The sequence below is a fragment of the Cetorhinus maximus genome, chromosome 2, assembly GCF_964194155.1.
Source record: "Cetorhinus maximus chromosome 2, sCetMax3.hap1.1, whole genome shotgun sequence".
Classification (NCBI taxonomy): domain Eukaryota; kingdom Metazoa; phylum Chordata; class Chondrichthyes; order Lamniformes; family Cetorhinidae; genus Cetorhinus; species Cetorhinus maximus.
Window position 1 is genome coordinate 29,868,713 of NC_135880.1, and position 23,253 is coordinate 29,891,965.

A 23,253-nucleotide genomic window follows, 5' to 3' on the forward strand; every position below is an offset into this window, starting at 1 on the left:
ATATTTCCAGGTCAGGATGGTGAGTGACTTGGAGGGGAATTTCTAGGTGGTGGTGTTCCCATCTAGATGCTGGCCTTGGTTAATTCCTGCAGTGCATCTTGTCGATGGTACACACTGGAGGTCAGTCATCTCAGCTCCAGGACATCACTGCAGGAGTTCCTCAGGATAGTGCCCTAGGCCCAACCATCTTCAGCTGCTTCATCAATGAGCTTCCTTCCATCATAAGGTCAGAAGTGGGGATGTTTGCTAATGATTGCACAGCGTTCAGCACCATTCGCGACTCCTCAGATACTGAAGCAGCCCATGTCCAAATGTAGCAAGACCTGGACAATATCCAAGCTGCTACTGTGCGTCGGTAGTGGAGGGAGTGAATGTTTGTGGATGTGATGCCAAACAAGTGGACTGCTTTGTCCTGGATGGTGTCCAGCTTCTTGAGTGTTGTAGGAGCTGCACTCATCTAGGCAAGTGGGGAGTATTCCATCGCATTCCTGACTTGTGCCTTGTAGATGATGGGCAGGCTTTGGGGAGTCAGGAGGCGAGTTACTCATCGCACGATTCCTAGCCTCTGGCCTGCTGTTGTAGCCACAGTATTTGTATGGCTAGTCCAGTTCAGTTTCTGGTCAATGGTAACCCCCAGGATGTTCATTGTGTGGGAGATTCAGTGATGGTAATGCCATTGAACATCAAGGGACGATGGTTGGATTCTCTCTTGTTGGAGATGGTCATTGCCTGACACTTGTGTGGCACGAATGTTACTTACCGCTTGTCAGCCCAAGCCTGGATATTGTCTAGGTCTTGCTGCATTTGGACATGGACTGCTTCAGTATCTGAGGAGTCGCGAATGGTGCTGAACATTGTGCAATCATGACCTCCAACAACCACAACCATCTTCCTTTGTGCTAGGTATGACTCTAACCAGCGGAGAGTTTTCCCCCTGATTCCCATTGACTCCAGTTTTGCTAGGGCTCCTTGAGGCCACACTCGGTCAAATTCTGCCTTGATGTCAATGGCAGTCACTCTCGCCTCACCTCGGGAGTTCAGCTCTTTTGTCCATGTTTGAACCAAGGCTGTAACACGGTCAGGAGCTGAGTGGCCCTGGCGGAACCCAAACTGGGCATCAGTGAGCAAGTTATTGCTAAGCATGTGCCACTTGATGGCACTGTTGATGACCCCTTCCATTACTTTACTGATGGTGGAGAGTAGACTGATGGGGCGGTAATTGGCCGGGTTGGATTTGTCCTGCTTTTTGTGTACAGGACATACCTGGGGAACTTTCCACATAGCCGGGTAGATGCCAGTGTTGTAGCTGTACTAGAACAGCTTGGCTAGGGGTGTGGCAAGTTCTGGAGCACAAGTCTTCAGTACTATTGCCGGAATGTTGTCAGGGCGCATAGCCTTTGTACTACCCAGTGCCTTCAGCCGCTTCTTGATGTCATGTGAAGTGAATCGAATTGGCTGAAGACTGGCATCTGTGACGCTGGGGACCTCCGGAGGAGGCCGAGATGGATCATCCATTTGGCACCTCTGGCTGAAGATTATTGCAAATGCTTCAGCCTTATCTTTTGCACTGCTGTGCTGGACTCCTCCATCATTGAGATAGGGATATTTGTGGAGCCACCTCCTCCAGTGAGTTGTTTAATTGTCCACCACCTTTTATGACCGGATGTGGCAGGACTGCAGAGCTTAGATCTCATCCGTTGGTTGTGGGATCACTTAGCTCTATCCCTTGCTGCTACTGCTGTTTTGCACGCAAGTAGTCCTGCGTTATAGCTTCACCAGGTTGACACCTCATTTTTAGGTATGCCTGGCGCCACTCCTGGCATGCCCTCCAACACTCTTCATTGAACCAGGGTTGATCCCCTGGCTTGATGGTAATGGTAGAGTTGGGGACATGCCGGGCCATGAGGTTACAGATTGTGTTTGAGTACAGTTCTGCTGCTGCTGGTGGCCCATAGCACCTCATGGATGCTCAGTCTTGAGTTGCTAGGTTTGATCGAAATCTATCCCATTTCCACAATGACTGCGCAGTGGTCACTCCTACCAATACTGCCATGGACAGATGCATCTGCGGCAGGCAGGTTGGTGAGGATGAGGTCAAGTATGTTTTTTCCTCTTGTTCGTTCCCTCACTACCTGCCGCAGGCCCCGTCTAGCAGCTATGTCCTTTAGGAATCGGCCAGCTCAGTCAGTAGTGGTGCTACCGATCCAGTCTTGGTGAAGTCCCCCACCCAGAGAACATTCTGTGCCCTTGCCTTCCTCAGTGCTTCCTCCAAGTGATGTTCAATATGGAGGAGGGGCGGTACAGTAATCAGCAGGAGGTTTCCTTGCCCATGTTTGACCTGATGCCATGAGACTTCATGGGGTCCGGAGTCGATGTTGAGGACTCCCAGGGCAACTCCCTCCCGACTGTATAGCATTGTGCTGCCACCTCTGCTGGGTCTGTCCTGCCAGTGGGATAGGATTTACCCAGGGATAGTGATGGTGGATGTGGAGTTTGGGACATTGTCATGAGGATGACTATGTCAGACTGTTGCTTGACTAGTCTGTGAGATAGCTCTTCCAATTTTGGCACTAGCCCTCAGATGTTAGTAAGGAGGACTTTGCAGGGTCGACAGGGCTGCGATTGCCATTGTCGTTTCCGGTGCCTAGTCGATGCCGTGTGGTCCGTCTGGTTTCATTCCTTTTTTGTGACTTTGTAGCAGTTTGTTACAACTGAGTGGCTTCATACGCAATTCCAGAGGACATTTAAGCATCAACCACATTGCTGCGTGTCTGGAGTCACATGTAGGACCAGACAAGGATGACAGAAATCCTTCCCTAAAGGGGCATTAGTGAACCAGATGAGTTTTTTTTTACAACAATCGTTGTCATCATTGGGCTTTTAATTCCAGATTTTTATTAGATTCACATTCCACCACCTGCCATGGCGGGATTCAAACCCGGGTCAGAGCATTACCCTGGGTCTCAGGATTACTAGTCCATCGACAATACCGTTATGCCATCGCCTCCCCTCCCCATGTATGATGAGAGTGGGTCGGGGAGACCACCATTATTGTTTCTCTTTTCACTAGTTTTCAGTAAACCGCCTAAGAGTAAAAAGGCAGATTTTGAGCTGGCAGATACGAGGACATTGAATTCTAGATCCATCTTCTGTCATAATTGTTGAACAATTTATTATGTCTTAACATAACACTTCACAAAAGTAACAGAGGTGCCGTATGTGATTTGATCTTACATGAAAGACCTGTTTACATAACAGCTGTTAGCACAAATTAACTCTGTAATTAATGGCCAATACAAGTAAATAGATCAATATAATGTAATTGTGGAAAATTGTGAATGAGTATATTTTGGAGGAAATCCAAATTTTAAAAATGCAGTTTTCAAAATTTACTCCAAAAAGTCCAGTTGATTTTTAAAAATATATTTTATGGTCAACTGAGACCATTTATAATACATTCGTATGTTGCCCGCATTATTATTATCAGAGTTATGTGGTGTAATAACCACCTTAGCATGCATATATTGGGTGAGCTTCTCTTATGTTAGTGTGGGATTGCAACCAAGTGGAGAAAGTAAAGTTTGCAATGATAAACTGGGTTTAACAGAGTTGTATTATTTGATGGAGTTAAGATTACAGGGCATAAACAGTAGAACTTCAAAGTTTGTTTCATCAGGACTTTGATTACAGTGACATGTGTATCAGGATCGAAGAATGAATCAGCTTGCAAGAGTTTCATGAATGTTTAGACATAACCAAACACTTAGGGTGGATTTTTGCGAGTAGTGGAGACTCCATGGATCTTTAAAAATAGCAAACGGGACCTGGATTCAGAAGTCCGACCCCGATATCCAACAGATACTATTTGCACCAGTAGGGGAATGGGGGCAGAGTGTGACTCACACGTGAGGGAAACCCAAACTCAGCATGGCCCTTCTTGAACTCAGTGCTGGAGTTCAAACAGAGCCCATTTTTGCTATAGCAAGGGCCTTAAGCCGCAGTGTGGAAGTCATGAATTTTTATCATAGAAGTAAATTCCCATGAAGGGCAGATATGGTTTGTAGAATTGTGGGACTGTGCAGTTATTTAAATCCCCAACCCTTTAACAATCAAAAAACAGGCTGCCTGTTTCAGTGAGAATTAAAAATGCACAAGCTATGAAGTTATTAAAATCCCCAGCCCTTCAAAATTTTACGAAAAAAGAGTGTCAGTGGGGGTTGAAGAAAACCTGTCCTAGCAGTTAGAATAGCAGTTCCCCAAGAGCTATCATTATGCCATTATTAATGCTTCACTGCTTTCCACAACCTATAATTAACTCAGCAGGGGGTTCCTAAATTCACAGTTTGGTAGACAGCTCAAAAGATCATTAAAAGATTAATTGTCTTTGATATGATGTGATGAATACAAGTCTATTTGTTTTTATAAGAGATTGAGAGGATTTAAAAGTTTTGAATAGGCTTTCATGAATGAGAATGTTCTTTTAACTATAGTACAAGCTGTAATAGATATTTTGACCTTTATTTTGTTTCATCTCATCATGGCTTCTGAGGTCTGGCCATGGTGGATATTGGGTGATTTGGCATGGAGGGTGTAAGGGCAAAGGGTGGTAGGTGAAGGGCATGGGTTGGCATTAAGTTAGCATGGGGACTATAAGGTGCCATGGGGGGGCTTGGGGCTGGGGTTGGCATGGGAGCATGGTAGTGGAATGGGGAGTGGAAGGGAGGATGATGGAGGGTGGGGGGGTTGGTGAGGGCTGGAGGGCCTAAAATTTGAGGAAACAACTGGGGCAAAGTCTCAGAGAACCAAGGCGGGCTTTTTAAACAGCCCGCCTTGGGACTTGGGCACTGGGCCCGACTACATCCTGCATATGCACCCCACCACCTGCCCCCCAGGAGTGAAAATCAGGTTTGACGAGCCAATTTCACCCAGAGTATGGAAATTCCCCAACTCGGCAGACCTGTCTCCATAGAACATTCTCCGCATGCACGATTTTCACTTCGGGTGAGGGAGGGCAAGGGAGTGATCAAGTCTCCAGAGGCAATTCAGAGGTGGCCAGGGGGCAGGTGAGTACTGAGGTGAACTGGTTAAAATGCCCACCTCAGTTTCCTGAGACTTTGTCCTAATTGTATAAAAGGATGCTAGGCCGTCTAGCCCTCACATTCCCACCCATCCCCATGCCTCCTCACACCCCCATGCCCCCTCAGACCAACATGCTACCTCATACCCCCATGCCACCTCTATAGCCACTCACCAAGTATCCACTATGGGCAGACCAAAGGAGCCATGTGGAGATGAAAAAAAACTAACCTTTTATATCTAAGGGAGCTCTCACTCATTCACACTTTATATTGAAAAAAGCTCTCATTTGTGAAACCTGTTCAAAAATTTTAAACCCTCTCAAGTGGTCATTCTGTTTTAAAAGAAAACAAACTTCTATTCACTGCGCACATCAAAGGCAGATAATCCTGTGATAGCATCTTAAAATGCTTAGTAAAAATGTGAACTCAGATCCCTGCTGAGACAATTGGTTTTGGAGCTTTTGAAACTCAGCCAAGCATTCATAACGGGCTCAGCTGCAATAACAGCCCTTGGGAAATGTCACCAAGGAAGTCTGCTAAAACTGCAGGAACAGATGGTAATTTTTTTCTAAGTTACGCCAGATGGCCTGCCAATCAATGCTCTCCAGCACTGGGTGTCTTTTTTACTCCAATTGAAAGTTGCAGACTGTTTTTTTCATTTTTAAAGAGCTGGGGTTAAAATGACTTCAGGTCACTTAAACAGATCCTATTTGTCCTTCACACGTGTTTTCACCTCCTCTGTGAATTTGTGATTCCCACACCGTGGGTTAAGGCCCTTGGAACAGAGAAAATGCGGTCTGTTTGAACTCAGCACTAATTTCAAATGGCCCTGCTGAGTTTGGGTTTCCTGCCCATGTGATTCAAGCCCCACCCCCTTCTCCTGCTGACAAAAATGGGTTCTGCTAGATATGGGAGTGAGACTCCTACATTTTGGTCCTGTCCACCATTTTTAAAGGCCTGCAGAGCTAGCCCAACCCCACAAAAATTTGACCCTGTAGCATGGTCATGGTCATCAATGTTTACGTGGAAATCTTTTAAGTGGCAGATGTATTGCGTAGTCTTTCAAGAGAGATCATTCCTTCTGCAATAATTTATGAAATGAATTACAATAAACTTCAACTCAACTTTCTTTTCCCACCATGCTTTCATTATCCTTTATGCCATCAGCATTTCCAACCTCCAAGATAGTTTTTATTTAGCTTTTCTGTTGTCCTGTTGCTCTCTGTCTCTCATAGCACCAGAACTCTTAGTTGATACTGCAGACCTGCAATTTGAAGCAGCTCTGCAATATAAATACTCTGTTGCTTATCCCACTTGGCCATTAGGTTCAGAAGGTTTGCGGTAGATTTATTTTAATTTGTAGAATTTTAGGGCTCAGTAGCATATTGTAGAAAATTAATATCCAGTGGCCCAGATTTTGCAGTCAGCAGTAAGCCAAAGGCACTCCCACTGATCTCGAAGAAAGCTGCCCTCAATGTCTCTGGCATGGCTTTCCCTTTCCTGACGGTGCCAAGGCAAGGGGAATGATTTGGCTCAAACAGGCAGTCATGAAGAAATCTCTCTCAGAGAAACTCAAGAGTCACCTGTGTACAGCGAAAATGGACTCTCACTGCATTGAAGATGGCTGGCCAACCTTCAGGGATAAAGTGCACTTCACTGCTCTAGAGACCCTTGGCCCTCCCTCTTGTAAGCATCAAGATTGATTGAATGAAAACAATGAGGTAATCCGGAAACTACTGGAGCAGAAACCTCGCCTCTAAAGGGTTTACCTCAATGACAGGTCATCACTATCCAGGCACAATATCTGGTGAAACATCCGCAGGACTGTCCAGTGCAAGCTCAGAGAGAGATGCAAAACACTTGACCGAATCGGAAAGTTGATGAACTTCAGTCATATGCAGACCACAAAGCCTGGAAGAGATTCTAAAATGCTCTGAAACCTGTCTACAGGCCCCAGTCTACTGGTTCATCACCAATCCTCGGTGCCGACGGGTCAACACTGTTCTCAGAAAAAGCCCAAATTCTAGAAATCCTGGCAGAACACTGTAACCACATCTTCGATTGGTCTTCATGAAGAAGCAATCAACAAGCTGCACAGGTTGGCATCAGCTCCTCTCTTGATGACCTTACCACGTCACCTGTTACAAATGATGAATGCAATCAAACTCCTGTCGAGCAGCAAAGCTCCAGGAGCTTTTTTTTAATTCATTGATGGGATGTGGGTATTGCTGGCTAGGCCAGCATTAATTGCCCATCCCTAATTGCCTTTGAGAAGGTGGTGGTATGCAGCCTTCTTGAACTGCTACAGTCCATGTGGTGTAGGTGGTGATAGTATCCCAGCTGAGCTGTACGTGGCTGAAGTCAATGCCTCATCAGGGAGCTCTCTAAACTCTTTCAGCCTATGTGGGGCAAAGAACCATCTCACAAGAATACAAAGATGTCTCTATTGTCCATTTATATAAGCGGAAAGGAACTCATCAATATTGCGACAATCAGAGGAATCTCACTCCTCTCCATCACCCGCAAAGTTTTCACCAGAATCCTTTTGAACCGCTTAGCACAACATCTCGACTAGGAGCTGCTGTCAGAGAGTCAGTGCTTTGTCAGAAAAGGTTGAGGAACCTCTGCTACAGCTCCAGGAGAAGTGCCAAGAACAGAACATGGACCTCTACATCACGTTTGTTGACTTGACCTTTGTCCCATCAGCCATGAGTGCCTTTAAAAGGTAATGGAGAAATTTGCCTGGAGAAATTCATCACAATGGTCCGACAGTTCCATGACAGCATGCTCATGTGTGTCCCAGATGGTGATGAGTCTTCTGACCCATTCCCAGCCACTAATAGAGTTAATTAAGGGCTGCCTGTTAGCGCCAACCCTCTTCAGCATGTTTTTCTCTGTCATGCTCTCCGATGCCTTCCATGATGGTGATCCTAGCATCGAAATCAGATATCACATGAATGGAAAGCTGCTCAATCTGAGATGACTCCAGATAAAGACCAAAGTATCTAAGGGCATACTTAACGATTTCCTGTTTGCCGATGACTGTGCACTAGCTGCTGGTTCAGAGCTGGACATGCAATGTAGTATGGACTTGTTCTCCAATGCATGTAGCAACTTCAGTCTTACGATCAGCACTAAGAAGACTGAAGGAAGATACCGACATACTCCAGGAAAACCCCCATCTCGAGCCCAAGGTTTCATTTCATAATCAGCACCTGTCAGCAGTGGATAGGTTCACTTATCTTGGCTGCACACTCTCTCAAGCTGTCTATATTGATGCCGAGACACATGCAGGAATTGCCAAAGGAAATGTAACCTTTGTCAGACTTCAAACGTCTGGGAATGAAGAGGAGTAGGTCTGCCTGCCAGACTAAAAGTCTATAGAGCAATGGACCAGCCATATAAATACTGTGACTATAAGAGCAGGCCAAAGGCTGGGAGTTGTGCAGCAAGTAACTCACCTCCTGACTCCCCAAAGCCTGTCTACCATCCACAAGGAACAAGTCAGGAGTGTGATGGAATACTTTCCACTTGCCTGGATGAGTGCAGCTCCAACAGCACTCAAGAAGCTGGACGCCGTCCAGAACAAAGCAGCCTGCTTGATTGGCACCCCATCCAGCACCGTAAACATTCACTCCCTCCACCACCAATGCACAGTGGTAGCAGTATGTACCATCTACAAGATGCACTGCAGCGACTCACCAAGGCCTTTTCAACAGTACCTTCCAAACCCACAATCTCTACCACCTAGAAGGACAAGGGCAACAGATGCATGGGAAGATCACCATTCTTTCACTGTCGCTGTGTCAAAATCTTAGAACTCCCTTACTAATAGCACTGTGGGTGTACCTACACTACATGGACTGCAGCGGTTCAAGGCAATGTTTCACCAGCACCTTCTCAAGGACAATTGTGGATGGGCAATAAATGCTGGCATTGCCAGCGAAGCCCATGAAAGGATAAATTGGTAGTCCGGCCCACTTTGCTGTATGTGTGTGGGACTTGGACTGTATCAGTGCCACTTTCACTTGAGAGCCTTTTGAAGCTTCTGAAGCTCAGATGGCAGGACAAAATACCAGGCACTGAGGTGCTCATCCGAGCTAGCATGCCAAGCATCCACATCTTATTGAGACATTCACAACTGAGTTGGGCTGCTCATGTAGCCAGAATGCCTGACACACGCTTACCAAAGCAAATCATCCATGAAGAGCTTGAGCCTAGAGTGCACTCCCATTGTGGTCAAAGGAAATGCTATAAGGAGACTAAATGTTTCATTCAGGCATTCTGATATCAGCTTTGAGTCCTGGCTTGCCCAGGATCACTGCACCTGGTGCAACCAAATAAAGAAGTATTGTGGAAAGCAAGCACATTTCAGAGGCAGAGAGAATACACAAGGAACAAGCAACTCATCTAAAAACTCAATCATCTGCGGTATCCTGTACTATTAGCAGCAGAACCTTCCGGCGCAGAGCAGCCTTAGCGGTAACATACATACCCACCAGAACACTTCCAAACAGCCCAGATGATGATCTTCACCTTGAAGGACGAACAAGAGAGAAGAAAAGCATTTAAAATTCTTCCCTTTTACTTAGTGTTCAGATGGCGAAACAAATGATAATGATTTGGATTAAGGTAGAAGCAAACATAACTAAACAGAATACAAAAAGTTTTTTAAAAAGTGTCCTTTCTATTAATCATTGTGGAAAAATATGACATTCCATAAATGTAAAATTAGCTTTTCAGGTCTGGCAAGGATGTTTAGCAGTAATTATGAGGTTAGTGCATCGTTAAAAACCCAGCTGCATTTCATTCAATAACTTGTAACTTTTCCAAGGGTTTTTACAGGTCTCTGCACCAAATTAAAAAAAACAGGTGTGGCCTCCTTCAAAAGCAAGCGCACATCCGAGACAGAGACTTAATCGTGTAAGAGTGGACATTCTGATCAGTTTAATTAATTCCCATAGATTGCAATTTTGGGCTGACTCAAAACCACACCACCTGGAGAAGTGTAGAATCACTTGACAGTGACTTTTGGATCTCCACGTTATTCTGCACCCCTGCAGACTCCAGGTGCTGCTGCCGGCTGCTGTGGAATAATGATGGCGATCACTGACAGTTTTGCTGGTCATTACAACAGCAAAATCCAGGCCATTATGTTCTCTTGGGGGCAAGTTAGCATGTCGTGATTAGTATTCCATCCTCTCCCACCAACCCCCCCTGAAGCTGCCCTTACCCTCCCTGAATTGCTCCTCCCCCCTCCTCTTTAAGATCAAACTGTTTTGATTTTTCCCTGCGCCCAGGAATATATTTGGGTCCTCACACCACTTTCTATCAAGGGTTACTAGATAGATAAGAGGAAACCTGGAAAATTCCCACCAGTTGTTGTCCTGATGTAATTGGTTTACTGACCACAGTTTTAAGCATTGAACACAAAGCTGTTTTAACATCATGTAAGGCCTGTGCGGCAGTGCAGGATCTTGCTGCATGGGTCTCGTGCAGACAGTTGTAGCTGAAAGATGAACCTGCTGGGTTCACCAAAACCAACCGGTGAAGAAATGACCATTCCAATTCCCAGCGGCTTTGCTTTCTAGCGAATTATTCAGCCAGCTGCATGAAATTCTGTGCAATTTTTTTTATTCATTCACGGGATGTGGGCTTCGCTGGCTGGACCAGCATTTATTGCCCATCCCTAATTGCCCTTGAGAAGGTGGTGGTGAGCCGCCTTCTTGAACCGCCGCAGTCCATGTTGTGCAGGTGCACCCACAGTGCTGTTAGGAAGAGAGTTCCAGGATTTTGACCCAGCGACAGTGAAGGAACAGGGGTCTATTTCGAATTCAGGATGGGTGAGTGGCTTGGAGGAGAACTTCCAGGTGGTGGTGTTCCCGTCTATCTGCTGCTCTTGTCCTTCTAGGTGGTAGTGGTTGTGGGTTTGGAAGGTGCTGTTGAAGGAGCCTTGGTGAATTCCTGCAGTGCATCTTGTAGATGGTACACACTGCTGCTACTGTGCGTCAGTGGTGGAGGGAGTGAAGCCCTCCATTTAACTAACACCTTTTAATGTTGTAAAGCTTCCCAAGGCATTTTAGAGGAGCGTTATCAAACAAACCAATTTTATAGTGACTATTACACTGACCGTTTTAACTCTAGGAGCAAGGTTATTGCTGGTCAAACGACAAGAGCAAATATCTGACCCAGCACATAGTGCTGCATTCATATTACAGTGCTGTCATTGGAGGAGACCCTTCAGTATAAATGAGGCAATGCTAGTACCTCCAGTGGCACAGGTTCCCACCTCAAGAACATCAGCAGCGACTGCAGACCACCAGTTCGTTCTGGGGTGGGAGAGCTCATTCGGATAAAAGAAGAAAAGCTTTTATTTATAAAGCGTCTCTCACACCTTCAAGACATCTAAAAGCGCTTTATGGTCTGCTAAATACTTTTTGAAGTGTAATTGCTGTTGCAGTGTAGGATGCGTGACAGCCAATTTGCAAACAACGCCCCACAAACAATAGTAAGATAATGACCAGATATTCGGTTTTAGCGATTGTTGGTTGAAGGATAATTATTGGCTAAGACACAAGGGACAATATCCCTGCTCTGTTTGAAATGGTACCTTGGGATCTGTTATGTCCTCCTGAAAGGGCAGACAGGGCCTCAGTTTCACATTTCACCTGAAAGATGGCAACTACGACAGTGCAGCACTCCCTCAGTACTGCACTGGAGTGTCAGCTGGATTATGTGCTAAAGTCCCTGGATTGGGAACTTGAACTCACAACTTTTGACTCAAGAGGTAAGAAATGCTCCCAATCCAATAACGTGGCATTTTGCATTTTAAACCTGTGCAGTTTTCTCCTGACACAGGGGAAGATTAATTGCCAGAAACCTTGTGTTTTGAATTTTGGTAGTGCTCCCCATGCCAGCGAACAGTTGCCATTGGAATAATAAAGCTAAAATTTGAAATTTTGTTTCCAGTTTCTCGCCTAAAGCTTGTTCAGTCACACGGGGCAGGATTTTTAGGTTGGTGTGCGAGCGCGATCGGTGGGCCCGGGAGCAGCCGGGGAACGGACCCCCAACCACGATCGGCCCCCGACCCGCAATTTCACACTGGCTGGCCAGCTAACGGCAAGCCAGCATGAAACGCACGCTGAAAGGCTCAGCGCTGCCGGGGCGGAGGCGGGAGGAGGAGGGCGAGCGCTCGCAGAAAGCTCTCTGAAGGCAGAGAAGCTGCCTCAAGGAGCCGAAAACCTGAACAGCCTAAAATAAAGGTCACATAAGCTGGAAAAAAGTTTTCCAAGCTCCACAATCAGTCACCTGAAAATGTAGGCAATGAAAATGCTGTCACAGGAATTTATTTTAATTTTAATTTATCACGGAAACCTCAACCCGCCCGTGGGTGAGGTTTCCTGAAAAATGCAAAGGCCGCCCGGCCGATTCGCCCGCCCGCCCGCCAACCGTAACGTTGTGCGCGCAACAAAAAATCTCTGTTAATTGCGCCGTTAATGGTCTTAATTGCCCTCTTAATTGCTGGCGGGCATGCTTCCGAGTTTAGCGCGGGCCCACCGACCGAAATATTGTTCCAGTGCGCAATAACGTCAGGACACTCGCCCCTCATCACACGCTATTTTACACTCGAGCGGGTTGGGTGCACGCCCTTCTTCTCAGGCAAAAATTCTGCCCATAGTTACTGATGGTTCCTGATTCCTTACCAAAGTGGCTATTCCTGATATATGACCCTTTGGTGATGACTACTGGGAGAACACTGAAACTGCCTGCTCCTTTCCTCAACCAAGGTCCATACACACTTATTTTGCAGATAATATTTAAGACTGAGAGCTCTGTCTGAGTTTCTTTTTAATATGACTCTCCCTAAACCTAGATCACTAAGCCCAGTTGTAATTACCACACCTCTATCCTGGATGAGATCAGCTAACTCAGCACAGACTTAGAGAATTTAAAATGAAACTTGTTAATCTGCGTGAATCAACACCACACTGGGGAGGGAGAATAGGGTAAGATTTTCACTGTGTTTGATTAAATCATGCATGCATTCTTTATAGATGCATTCATCATTTTGCTACATAGCAAAGATTATATTACAGGGCTCCACTCATAGTCTGAGCATGAACACAGGTCGGAGATCGAGACTAAAGCCACATCTGCAGTCCATGCTTTTGTCTAGGCTGGGAGCCTCACCTCACAAAATTCCCTTATGGTACATAGAGAAAATCTCCCCATGTGGTGTACTTACTCAGTAACAGCAGCCCCCTACACCCCCACCCTCCCACCCCATCCGGCCATATTTGTTTTTATTTACCTTTTTTTCTGCTCTCTTTCAGTTTCTCTGGACCACGCGCACCACTCCCTAACCTGCTCCCATTGCCAGTTCTTGAGCCAACCAGCAGACATGTAAGAGCAACTTGGGGTGACTGAACTTCCACTCAGTTTTATCTCCCTCCTCGTCAGGAAGCGCTTGGCCTTTGCTCAACACCTAGTCAAACTTTTGGAACTTCCTTGATGGGAAACTCCGTGCAGGGAAGCAACAACACTACAGCCTTGTGCCAAAATGCACCAATTCTTTGAGTTCTGGTGAAAACTTATCAGTCTGAGCCGTCAACGTTCTCTCTATCCTTGCAGATACTGTCTGACTGACTGACTCACTGTTTATTTTTGTTTCTACATCAATTCTTGTGACCCTCTTACCAAAAATGTTTTTAATATTACTTCACTTAAAATTCTTCCCATTTTGACCTTTATCCTTACTCAGTAAAACCTGTCCCACAAGATATAATTCCTGCAAATGGAAGGCAACACCAAATATGGATATTTCTATGTTTCCCATCATCATTTTCTACCATATTGTAGCCCACTCAGCAGGAAGTCACACCTCAAGGCAAGACAGATGGAGTGTCCTTTTTTGACTGTGCTGCAGCATCCCAGTGGCCTGGCTGAAAAATGAAGTAACTAATTTTCTATATAGTTAGCATACCCAGTACCAGGCACATCCACTGCATGGATTCAGATTCTCAGCCTTGGAGATGTAGTGAAATTATTAGCTGCTATTTTACCAAGCCAGCATTCTGTAATTGTTCTCTTAATTATTAATGAATCTCATGAAGCAGTTATATTCACCATACAGCAAGAGTGATATTAATCATTTAAGTAATGTAATCCTTAATGTATTTTAGTAGAATTTAAGGCTTTACGAAGCTCTGATTAATAACTGGAATGCAGATGCAAATTTAATTAGTCTTGTATAACTTTTTTTCCTTCATTTTTATAGGAGTCCCCACGCCTAGTCAAGAAATTCTTCGCCATACATTGAACATGCTCGTAAGAGAGCGGAAAATTTATCCAACTCCTGATGGATATTTCATTGTAACGCCGCAGACTTATTTTATTACCCCTTCTCTCATAAGAACAAATAGCAAATGGTACCATCTGGATGAAAGGATACCTGACAGGTCTCGATGTACTTCACCACAACCAGGAACTATAACTCCATCTAACTCTGGCTGCCTCAGAGACAGAGCCCACCACAGAAACCACTGTGATTCTTGCAACTGCTTTAGAGAGGAATTCCATAATCACTCATCCACTCTTCAGAAAAAATCAATAAAGGAATGTAAAGATTCCTATTGCCCTCCTTCATTCAGCCAGATGCCAGTAACACAGACTGAGAAAAGTAGGAGTACAGTTAACTGTTCATATAAAACTGAAACATTGCCAAAAGCCAAGGATGGTGAAAAGCAATCTAAAAAATTTGGTTTGAAATTGTTCAGACTGAGCTTTAAAAAGGACAAGTCAAAACAGTTGGTGAATTTTTCAGCCCAGTTTCCTCCTGAGGAATGGCCTCTGCGCGATGAGGATAATCCAACCTCTATACCAAGGGAGGTAGAACAGGAGATAATTAAACGCATTAATCCAGACCTGACGGTGGAAAATGTCATGAAGCACACAGCGCTAATGAAAAAGCTCGAAGAAGATAAGGCTCATAGAAATAAACCAGGCTCATCTGCTCAGCACAGTGGCAAGAGCAAAAAAAGTAGAAGTCACAAAAAGTCCCATGGTAAATCGCGATCACATAGCAAGTCTAGAGTTCCTAAGGGGGAGCAATCAGAAGATACCCATTTGGATGTAGCAGAATCCAGAGAATATGAGATTTATGATCCAATTACCAGATCCCCATGTGAAAAAAGTACCACTATAGAAGTAAAGGGTGATAATGGCTTTCTTATACACGATAAAATGAACATGGTTGAATCTCATTTTCCTGTGACCCCAGAGTGGGATGTATCAGGTGATCTTTACAAGCGAAGGATGGAGAGTCGATTTCATGAACATTCAAGGGAAAGTTTACAATCAAAGGTCCATCGGAGCCATAGCCATACTCAAGACAGAAAATCAAGAAATGATAGAAGCAGCAAAGCCAAGGAGAGGTCTAGATCAATGGATAATTCGAATAGACCTCTTGGCACTACTTTGTCAGGCACAGCAGAAGAGATGCTAGGATGCAGCATGGATGAAAGCCACTCAAATAATGACAAATTACGTTCTTCCAAATTGCTCAGTCATCACAGAGCGGGACTGTCATCACATTCAAATCATATTACTGAGCCAAGCATACCAGAATGTGTTGATATTGATAATTCGGCAAGTGTTGGTGAAGCCTGCAATTCACTGGAACACACTACAGCTGGAGATGGTTTGCCCAAATACAATGAACCTAATTGTGGTACCGATACAAAAGCTGATGATTACTTTCAATGTAATGCATCTAAGGAGACTATTCAGACTGCTTCTTCTCCATCAGCTAAGTGTAATGATGAGTGTTTATTCAAAGATTATGATACTTTGACCTTGTCAGATGGTGTTAAGAAGCTGTCCCCTTTGGATAGATTCTTGAAACACCCACCTATTGAAGAAAATGTGAATGGACAGCTTGAACAATTGTCACTGCAGCAGAAGCATTACCCTGAAAAGACAGATATGGACAGCATTAATTTGCCTGTAGCTGGGCAGGCATCTACACTATCATTGCCAAATGGACAAGTGTTTAAACCACAGTCTGAATCTCAGATTGTAAATCATGTGGAGAATAGTTATCAGGACCCAACTTTACATGAATTGCAACACAATAAACCATCGGAGGTGCTTCATAACAACTGTGAGAGCCTTGTTAGCCTAACAAGTGTGGCACAATCACTGCCTGTTCTACCAGGGCACGGAGAGGAAACAGGACATCAGGAGTCTTCCTTTGACTATTATAATGTGTCCGATGATGACTCGGAAGATGGGACCAACAAAAACCAAGAAGAGGGTAAAAGCCGAGATGATGGTGGTACAGTGCAGTGGTTGCTAGAACGAGAGAAAGAGAAAAATCTCCAGAGAAAATTTGAGAAGAACCTAACTCTCCTGAGCCCAAAGGAAAGTGACAACAATGCCAGCCAGAAAGCTTTGCATTCTGCTCGACTAGATAGTATGGACAGCAGCAGTATAACAGTAGACAGTGGATTTAATTCTCCACGGTAAGCAAGAAAATGGTAAATCCAACACAATCATCCATTTAAGATATTTATTTAAGGTTTTGATTTTGTGGCAGATTATTTCATGGTGCTAGACTTCAAAAGCCATATGGTAAAACTTGTTAAATTTAGAATTAAGAATGAAGAATTGTATGTTTCAGTCTTTACCATAGTAATACATTTCATAAATTTATATGTATATATTTCAAGCAGTATTGAGTATTTTAAAAAGCAACAGATACACTCACACAGAGAAAGTCCCTTAGAGATAATGTTCTGACTTTGCGCTCTTGGCTAGAACTTCTCCCCCTGCCAAGAGTGCATACCAGGAAATAAGACATGAATGTGCTCATCATGTAAAATAATAGTTGGAAACTCATGAGCAGTGCACACCCTGAATTCCAATATGACTTTCAGCAATCATTACTCCCTGCCTGGAACAAAAAGTTAGAACACTAACCTCTCCTGAATTGAAAGAATGAGAGGACAAAATGTGGAGAATATTAGAAGAGCATCGGTGTATCACAGAGAAAACATGTTGATTGTTATTTATCATGCAACAAACAGTAGTATCCAATAATTTGGCACAAATGTCTCATGCTAAATCAACAAGCTTTTTAAAAACATTTATTCAACCAAAGATTTTCTGACAGTAAAATCCAACAGAGTTGGAAAGTTAACCACACATTATTTTTATGGATCATATGAGTGAGACTTCCTATTTACCATAAGATTATGAACTATTTTATGCTTTGTATACATTTCCCAGCATCAACTGGCCTAAGATTCTATGGGCGGGATTTTCCGCACCCGCCCGCCGCTGGGATCCTCCAGTCCCACTGCAAGTCAATGGACTCCTGGCTGGGGCACCGCCTCACCCGCAACGGGGCAGGAAAATCCCGGCCTATGTATTTGGGCACTTGCATGTGACAGAAAGAGAGCAAGAGAGAAAAAAGACTCTCAACCTGCCAGTATGAGCTGGAATTACCCCAGGTCAGTGAAAAGTTCTAACGCACTGTATCATCTGGTGCCACATCACTAAAATGTGCAACAGGAAGGACCAAGACAGTGCACCTGCGTTACATTTTATAGTTGCTGACAAATTAACATAATGCTCCCTCTCCCAGTCCGACCGATTGCCTGAATTTAACGTGCAGCGTTTTTGCATTGCTCTTTGTTCCTCCTGAGCCACTCTTGGTTTTGATTTTTTTTTTAACAATATTAATTAAATTAATATTAATTAATTAATTAATTAATTTAACAATATTTTTTAACAATTTTTAACAATGTTGCTATTCCAGCAAAATTTGAAATTTATCAAGTTTAAAGGTTACATTTTTATATTAAAAAGCACAATTATTATAATGTAGGAAAGTAAATAAGTAAAACTGTGAAAGATGCACCAGCTGTGAAAAATGTGTATGCACTGATGAAGGATTGCAGTATGGTACTGGGTGTTTTCATTGCACCAAGTAATAGCATCAAATTCTGATGTTATCAGTTCAGATGTAATGCCAAAATCTCTGTGCAATTGTCCTGAGTATGTGTCTCCATCTCTCCCACCACCTCCACCACCGCTTTGCCACCAAACCCTCAGAAGGGCAACAGCTATTGCAATACGTTGATACTTATATTTCCTACACTATCTATGCTTCTGGCCTCTTTGAGTTCTGTTACCCAAATAGGCCATAAGCTGTGAAGGATTAAATGTTATGGCATTAGTGTTTGGAAGCATTAATGTTTTTCCATCCGTGGTGTCTTTCAGTACTCGTGAAAGTCTGGCCTCTAACACTTCGAGCATAGTAGAAAGCAACAGGCGTCAGAACCCTGCTCTTAGTCCGGGACATGGAGGCACGTCAGCATTCAGTTTCCGAGCAACTACAGATCCTGCACCATGTGAACCTGAAAAACTGCAGAAGCCCATGAAGTGTCTAGCTTCCGTTACCAGTGTCTGAGCAAACAGTAGTAGCTGTCAGCAACAGATTCTGTATCACACCCTCGGCAATCACACACCTGCACCTCAGCTGTCATTTGAAACACAGTGGCACCATCAGGCATGCTCTTACATTAAAAAGGAGGTGCAAGCTAAATGTAGAAGCCATTTTTATGAATTGGAGCCTTTTTTCCATGAGTACTTATTAATTTTACTTCTTCATCCTTTAGGTATTGAGTGGGTAATGCAGCTTGCTGCATGGCATTCGCCTACATCATACTGCATGAATCGTCCATTGTGGTTTTGATAAAGAAGAAAAAAAAAGCACAAACTCGTTTGCACTTCATGACTTTGGTTTCTTGATGATATTCTATGAAAACTTCATGTTTAGAAATAATCTTCTTTAGAGCATTATCAAGCCAGCAAAATTACTCCTGAGTAATTTTGCGAAACCAGTGCATGTGTTAAATCTGGGCGAGCACATATGTGGCAGTCTTAAACACTGAAGATATCATCTTCAAATCTATGGTCAGTTATTTCCAATAAAAAATTGTTAAAATTTATGTGGTACCAACAGATATATGTTGCACTATTAAAAGGTAAAATAATGTCTGACTTTTTTATTGTACAAGATTATACATCTCGTGTTACTGTACATATAAATAAATATTGAAGGTGTCGAAAGCAAACCCTATAGAAAAACAATGAAATTGCTACAAGTTTTACAGTTGTGGTAAATCTTATATCAATATAATATGTGAATTTGATGTGCATTGTTTTCTTGTACAAATAAATATACTTCAGAGAAAACGCTGTTGAATAAGCAGCTCTCCAGATTAAAAATACTATTTTTTTGCATGTCCGAAGAGAGTTACTAAAAAATACAATTGAGGCATTTCGATCACTGCAAGAGTCAAAATTTGAGCAACTTGCACCTCACCTGGGTCCCGTTAATATGTTGCCACTATTCGCTCCGTCCTAACTATTCTAATTATTTTCCATACTGTAGTGTATATATGAGTTTTGTAGGTGGAAGCTTAGCACTCTTGGAAGATAGTCTAAGGCCTGCCTTTATTGTCGTGTGTATACATATTACAAACATTCTGAAGTATTCAAGTGCATGATGCCACATATGTTACGGATAAAAAGGTACTAGAAGGGTATTTGTTACATCCAGTGGCACATGCAGCCAGATTTTGTGTTTGCTGTTATCACCAATTCTAGCACAGCATCACCTTTTTTTTAAATATTTAAATGTAATCTTTCTTTTGTGCCCATTACTGCCTTTGTGTTCTGTGATGCCATTAAAATATTTAAATTACTTTATATTGTGGGTTTTGTTACACTAGAACTGTTTCACAGATTGGTAGGACACTTCAATTTGAAGCCAGTCCTTTAGTTTTGTATCTCCATATAATCTGGGTTGGGTTTTGACTTCTTTTCTGTGAGTCTTGTCCCACAACAGGTGATCTTTATAAAAGAATCTTTTAAAATTCCTTAATCACTATTTGGAAATGTGCAGCTATTGCTGCTGCACCAAAATCCTGTTATATTTGTGATATTGTAAACATACATATCAGGCATAAAGATGTTCATGGCAGTAATAGTACTGGGATACTTTACAGTTTATAGCTACCTTCCTTCTAATTTGTCCAAACGAAAACTATGACCACAAAAAGGAACATGAAATTCGTTTTTAAACTGACTATTTAAACATGACCCTGCAAAATAAGCAGTTAAAAAAGAACTAAAAATGTATATATGCTAATAAGTGTGCCTGATCTGTTCAGCTACAACAGGATCTTAATAAAATTTTGCAGATGAGACGCATTATCCTTACATGGCAGTGGTAGATCTGAAATGGCCTTCAATGTATGTAACACAGCTTTTTTTTTCACTGTAGTTAAGATGTTGTTCATGTTGCACATAACTACCTCCATAGCTTTTATGAAATGGTAGCAGAAACTCCAATGTAGCATGATTTTCTAACTCTGTGACTTCTTCCTCTCTCCCCCTCTCTCCCTCTCTCTTTCTACCTCTGTTACCGTCTCATAAGTGAGCTTCGCCAGACTATTGCTTCTGAATTCTTATGCTGGTGCTTTAACTCCTTGAAGCGTGGTTTCCAAACTAACTTCCTTATAATATTCATCTAAATTTATGTCTTGTTTTGAAACATGTCAAAGCGTTACAAGAATAGATATCTTTAATGAGGAGGTTGCATCTAAAGTCGGTCTATTTTAAAAGACTAAATTCAAAAGAATAAAGATTGCTTTTTTCGTGAATGAATGGATTGTTATGAACTTAAGTACAAATGCAAACAGCTTTTTTCTTCAAGCAGAAGGGAGTAGAGCAGCCAAGACTGCCTTGTATAAATATGTTTGCACTGAATAAAAATAACAAACATTTTTTTTAAAAATGTGTCTCTCTGGGTGCTGTTAGTCACCCAGGTAGATGTGTTTATATATTGTAAAACAATTTCTTACCAAATTTTGGTTCATGGAATGTCTTCCCTAACGTTACTGGATTATGTTATAGCACATTATAACAAGCTTGTTTTTGTAAGTGTATTATACTGTAAAATAATGTGTTTAGTTGTCATTGCTTAGTACAATAACTTGAACTGTAAACAGGGATTTTTTTTTTTAATGTTCCTTATTTAAAAGTCCCTTTGTGTGAAATGTGTTTCTGTTGTATCGTAGCTTGTGTGGATCTCCCCTTTGGGATTGTGTTATTTACTTTAAAGCCATTAAATAACATGTTTCTCTAACATTTTGGGGGTTTTGCCTTTTTCTTAAAACAAAACGTGCCTAGTTGATGTCCTACAATCAATAATATATTGAAAGTCTCGCTGGAACCTACCTCATCTTCAGTTGCCTGACAAACCTTCCTGTTGTGATAGTTTTGTTACACTTTCGTGTCAGTTTTGCCCCCCACTATAAATTCCTTTGTCCACATTTATGCAAGGAGGTGCCTATGCAAACTTTTTTTTCATTTATTCTTTCATGGGGGCCAGCATTTGTTGCCCATCCCTAATTGCCCTTGAACTGGATGGCTAGCTAGGCCATTTTGGAGGGCAGAGTCAACCACATTGCTGTGGCTCTGGAGCCAGAGCAGATTTCCCTCCCTAAAGGGTATTAGTGAACCAGATGGGTTTTTAATGACAATCAGTGATAGTTTAATTGTCACCATTACAGGGATTAGTTTTCAATTCCAGATTCATTATTTGAATTTAAATTCTACCAGCTGCCTTGGTGGGATTTGAACCCATGTCCCCAGAATATTAGCCTGGGCCTACTGCATTACAGCATCATCTCCCCCAACTTGGCATGCAACTCATTCTCCTGTCGGGGTAAAACACAAGTGAAATAATCAGCTGACTTCAAAATTCAACTAGTTTTCTTTTAACAATATGAAGGGATGGGTTTTCAACTTCACAGAATCACAGAATTGTTACAGTGTAGAAAGAGACCATTCAACCTATTGTGCCTGCACCGGCTCTCTGAGCATTTTGACTTAGTGTCAAATGCCTGCCTTTTCCCTGTAACCCTGCACATTGTTTCTATTTAAATAATCATCCAGTGCCCTCTTAAACGCCTCGATTGAACCTGCCTCCACCACACTTCCAGGCAGTGCATTCCAAACCCTAACTACTCGCTGAGTGAAAAAGTACTTTCTTACCTCGCATTTGCTTCTTTTGCAAAACACTTTAAAACTGTGCGCTTTGGTTCTCAATCTGTTTGCAAGCGGGAACAGTTTCTCCCTATCTACTCTGTTCAGACCCCTCATGATTTTGAAAATTTCTATCAAGTCTCCTCTTAGATTTCTCCTCTCCAAGGAAAACAGTCCCAACTTCTCAAATTTTTCCTCATAACTGGAGTGTCTCATCCTTGGAACCATTCTCGTAAATCTCTTCTGTGCTCTCTCCAATCTGTTCACACCCTTCCTATAGTGTGGTGCCCAGAACTGTACCCAATACACCAGCAGTGGTCTAACCAGTGTCTTTTATAAGTTCATCATAACCTCCCTGCTCTTATACTCTATGCCCATATTAATGAAGCCTAGAATACTGTATGCTTTAGAAACAGCGCTCTCTATCTCTCCTGCCACGTTTAATGACTTATGCACATGTACACCCAGGTCTCTCAGCTTCTGCACACCCTTTAGAATAGTATCCTTTATTTTATATTGTCTCTCCATGTTCTTTGTACCAAAGTGTATCACCTCACACTTCTCCGCATTGAACTTCATCTGCCACCTATCTGCCCACTCCACCAATGTGTCAATGTCCTTTTGAAGTTCTACACTGTCTTCCTCACAGTTTACAATTTTCCCAAGTTTTGTGTCATCTGCAAACCTTGAAATTGTCCCCTGCACACCAGGATCTAGATCATTTATCTTTATCAGGAAAAGCAAGGGGCCCATTACCGAGACCTGGAGAACTCCACTACAAACCTTCTTCCAGCCTGAAAAATACCCATTAACCGTTAATCTCTGTTTCCTCTCCCTCAGCCAATTTTGTATCCATGTTGCTACTGTCCCTTTTATTCCATGACCTATAACTTACTTCACAAGTCTTTTGTGTGGCACAGTATCAAACGCCTTTGGGAGTCCACATACACCACATCAATGGCCTTGCCCTCATCAACTATCTCTGTTACCTCTTCAAAAAAGCAAGTTAGTTAGACACAATTTTCCTTTAACAAATCCATATTGACTCCTCCGA

The 23,253-nt window shown here is 42.9% G+C and overlaps 1 protein-coding gene across 11 annotated transcripts in view; it reads left to right on the top strand.

Moving 5' to 3' along the window:
- Positions 1 to 21,299, top strand: part of LOC144692864 (storkhead-box protein 2-like) — a 320,994-nt gene extending 299,695 nt beyond the window's left edge. For 5 of the 11 annotated variants that reach the window (XM_078561926.1, XM_078561995.1, XM_078561943.1 and 2 more), the window contains exons 3-4: positions 14,356 to 16,600; positions 17,367 to 17,725. In XM_078561926.1, the coding sequence (XP_078418052.1) occupies positions 14,356 to 16,600; positions 17,367 to 17,574 (2,453 nt within the window). In that variant the 3' untranslated portion in view covers positions 17,575 to 17,725. Of the gene's footprint in view, positions 1 to 14,355; positions 16,616 to 17,366; positions 17,726 to 18,362 lie in introns of those variants that run through there. The other 6 variants (XM_078561970.1, XM_078562005.1, XM_078561935.1 and 3 more) reach the window with 4 other exon arrangements.
- The last annotated feature ends 1,954 nt before the right edge of the window (positions 21,300 to 23,253 follow it).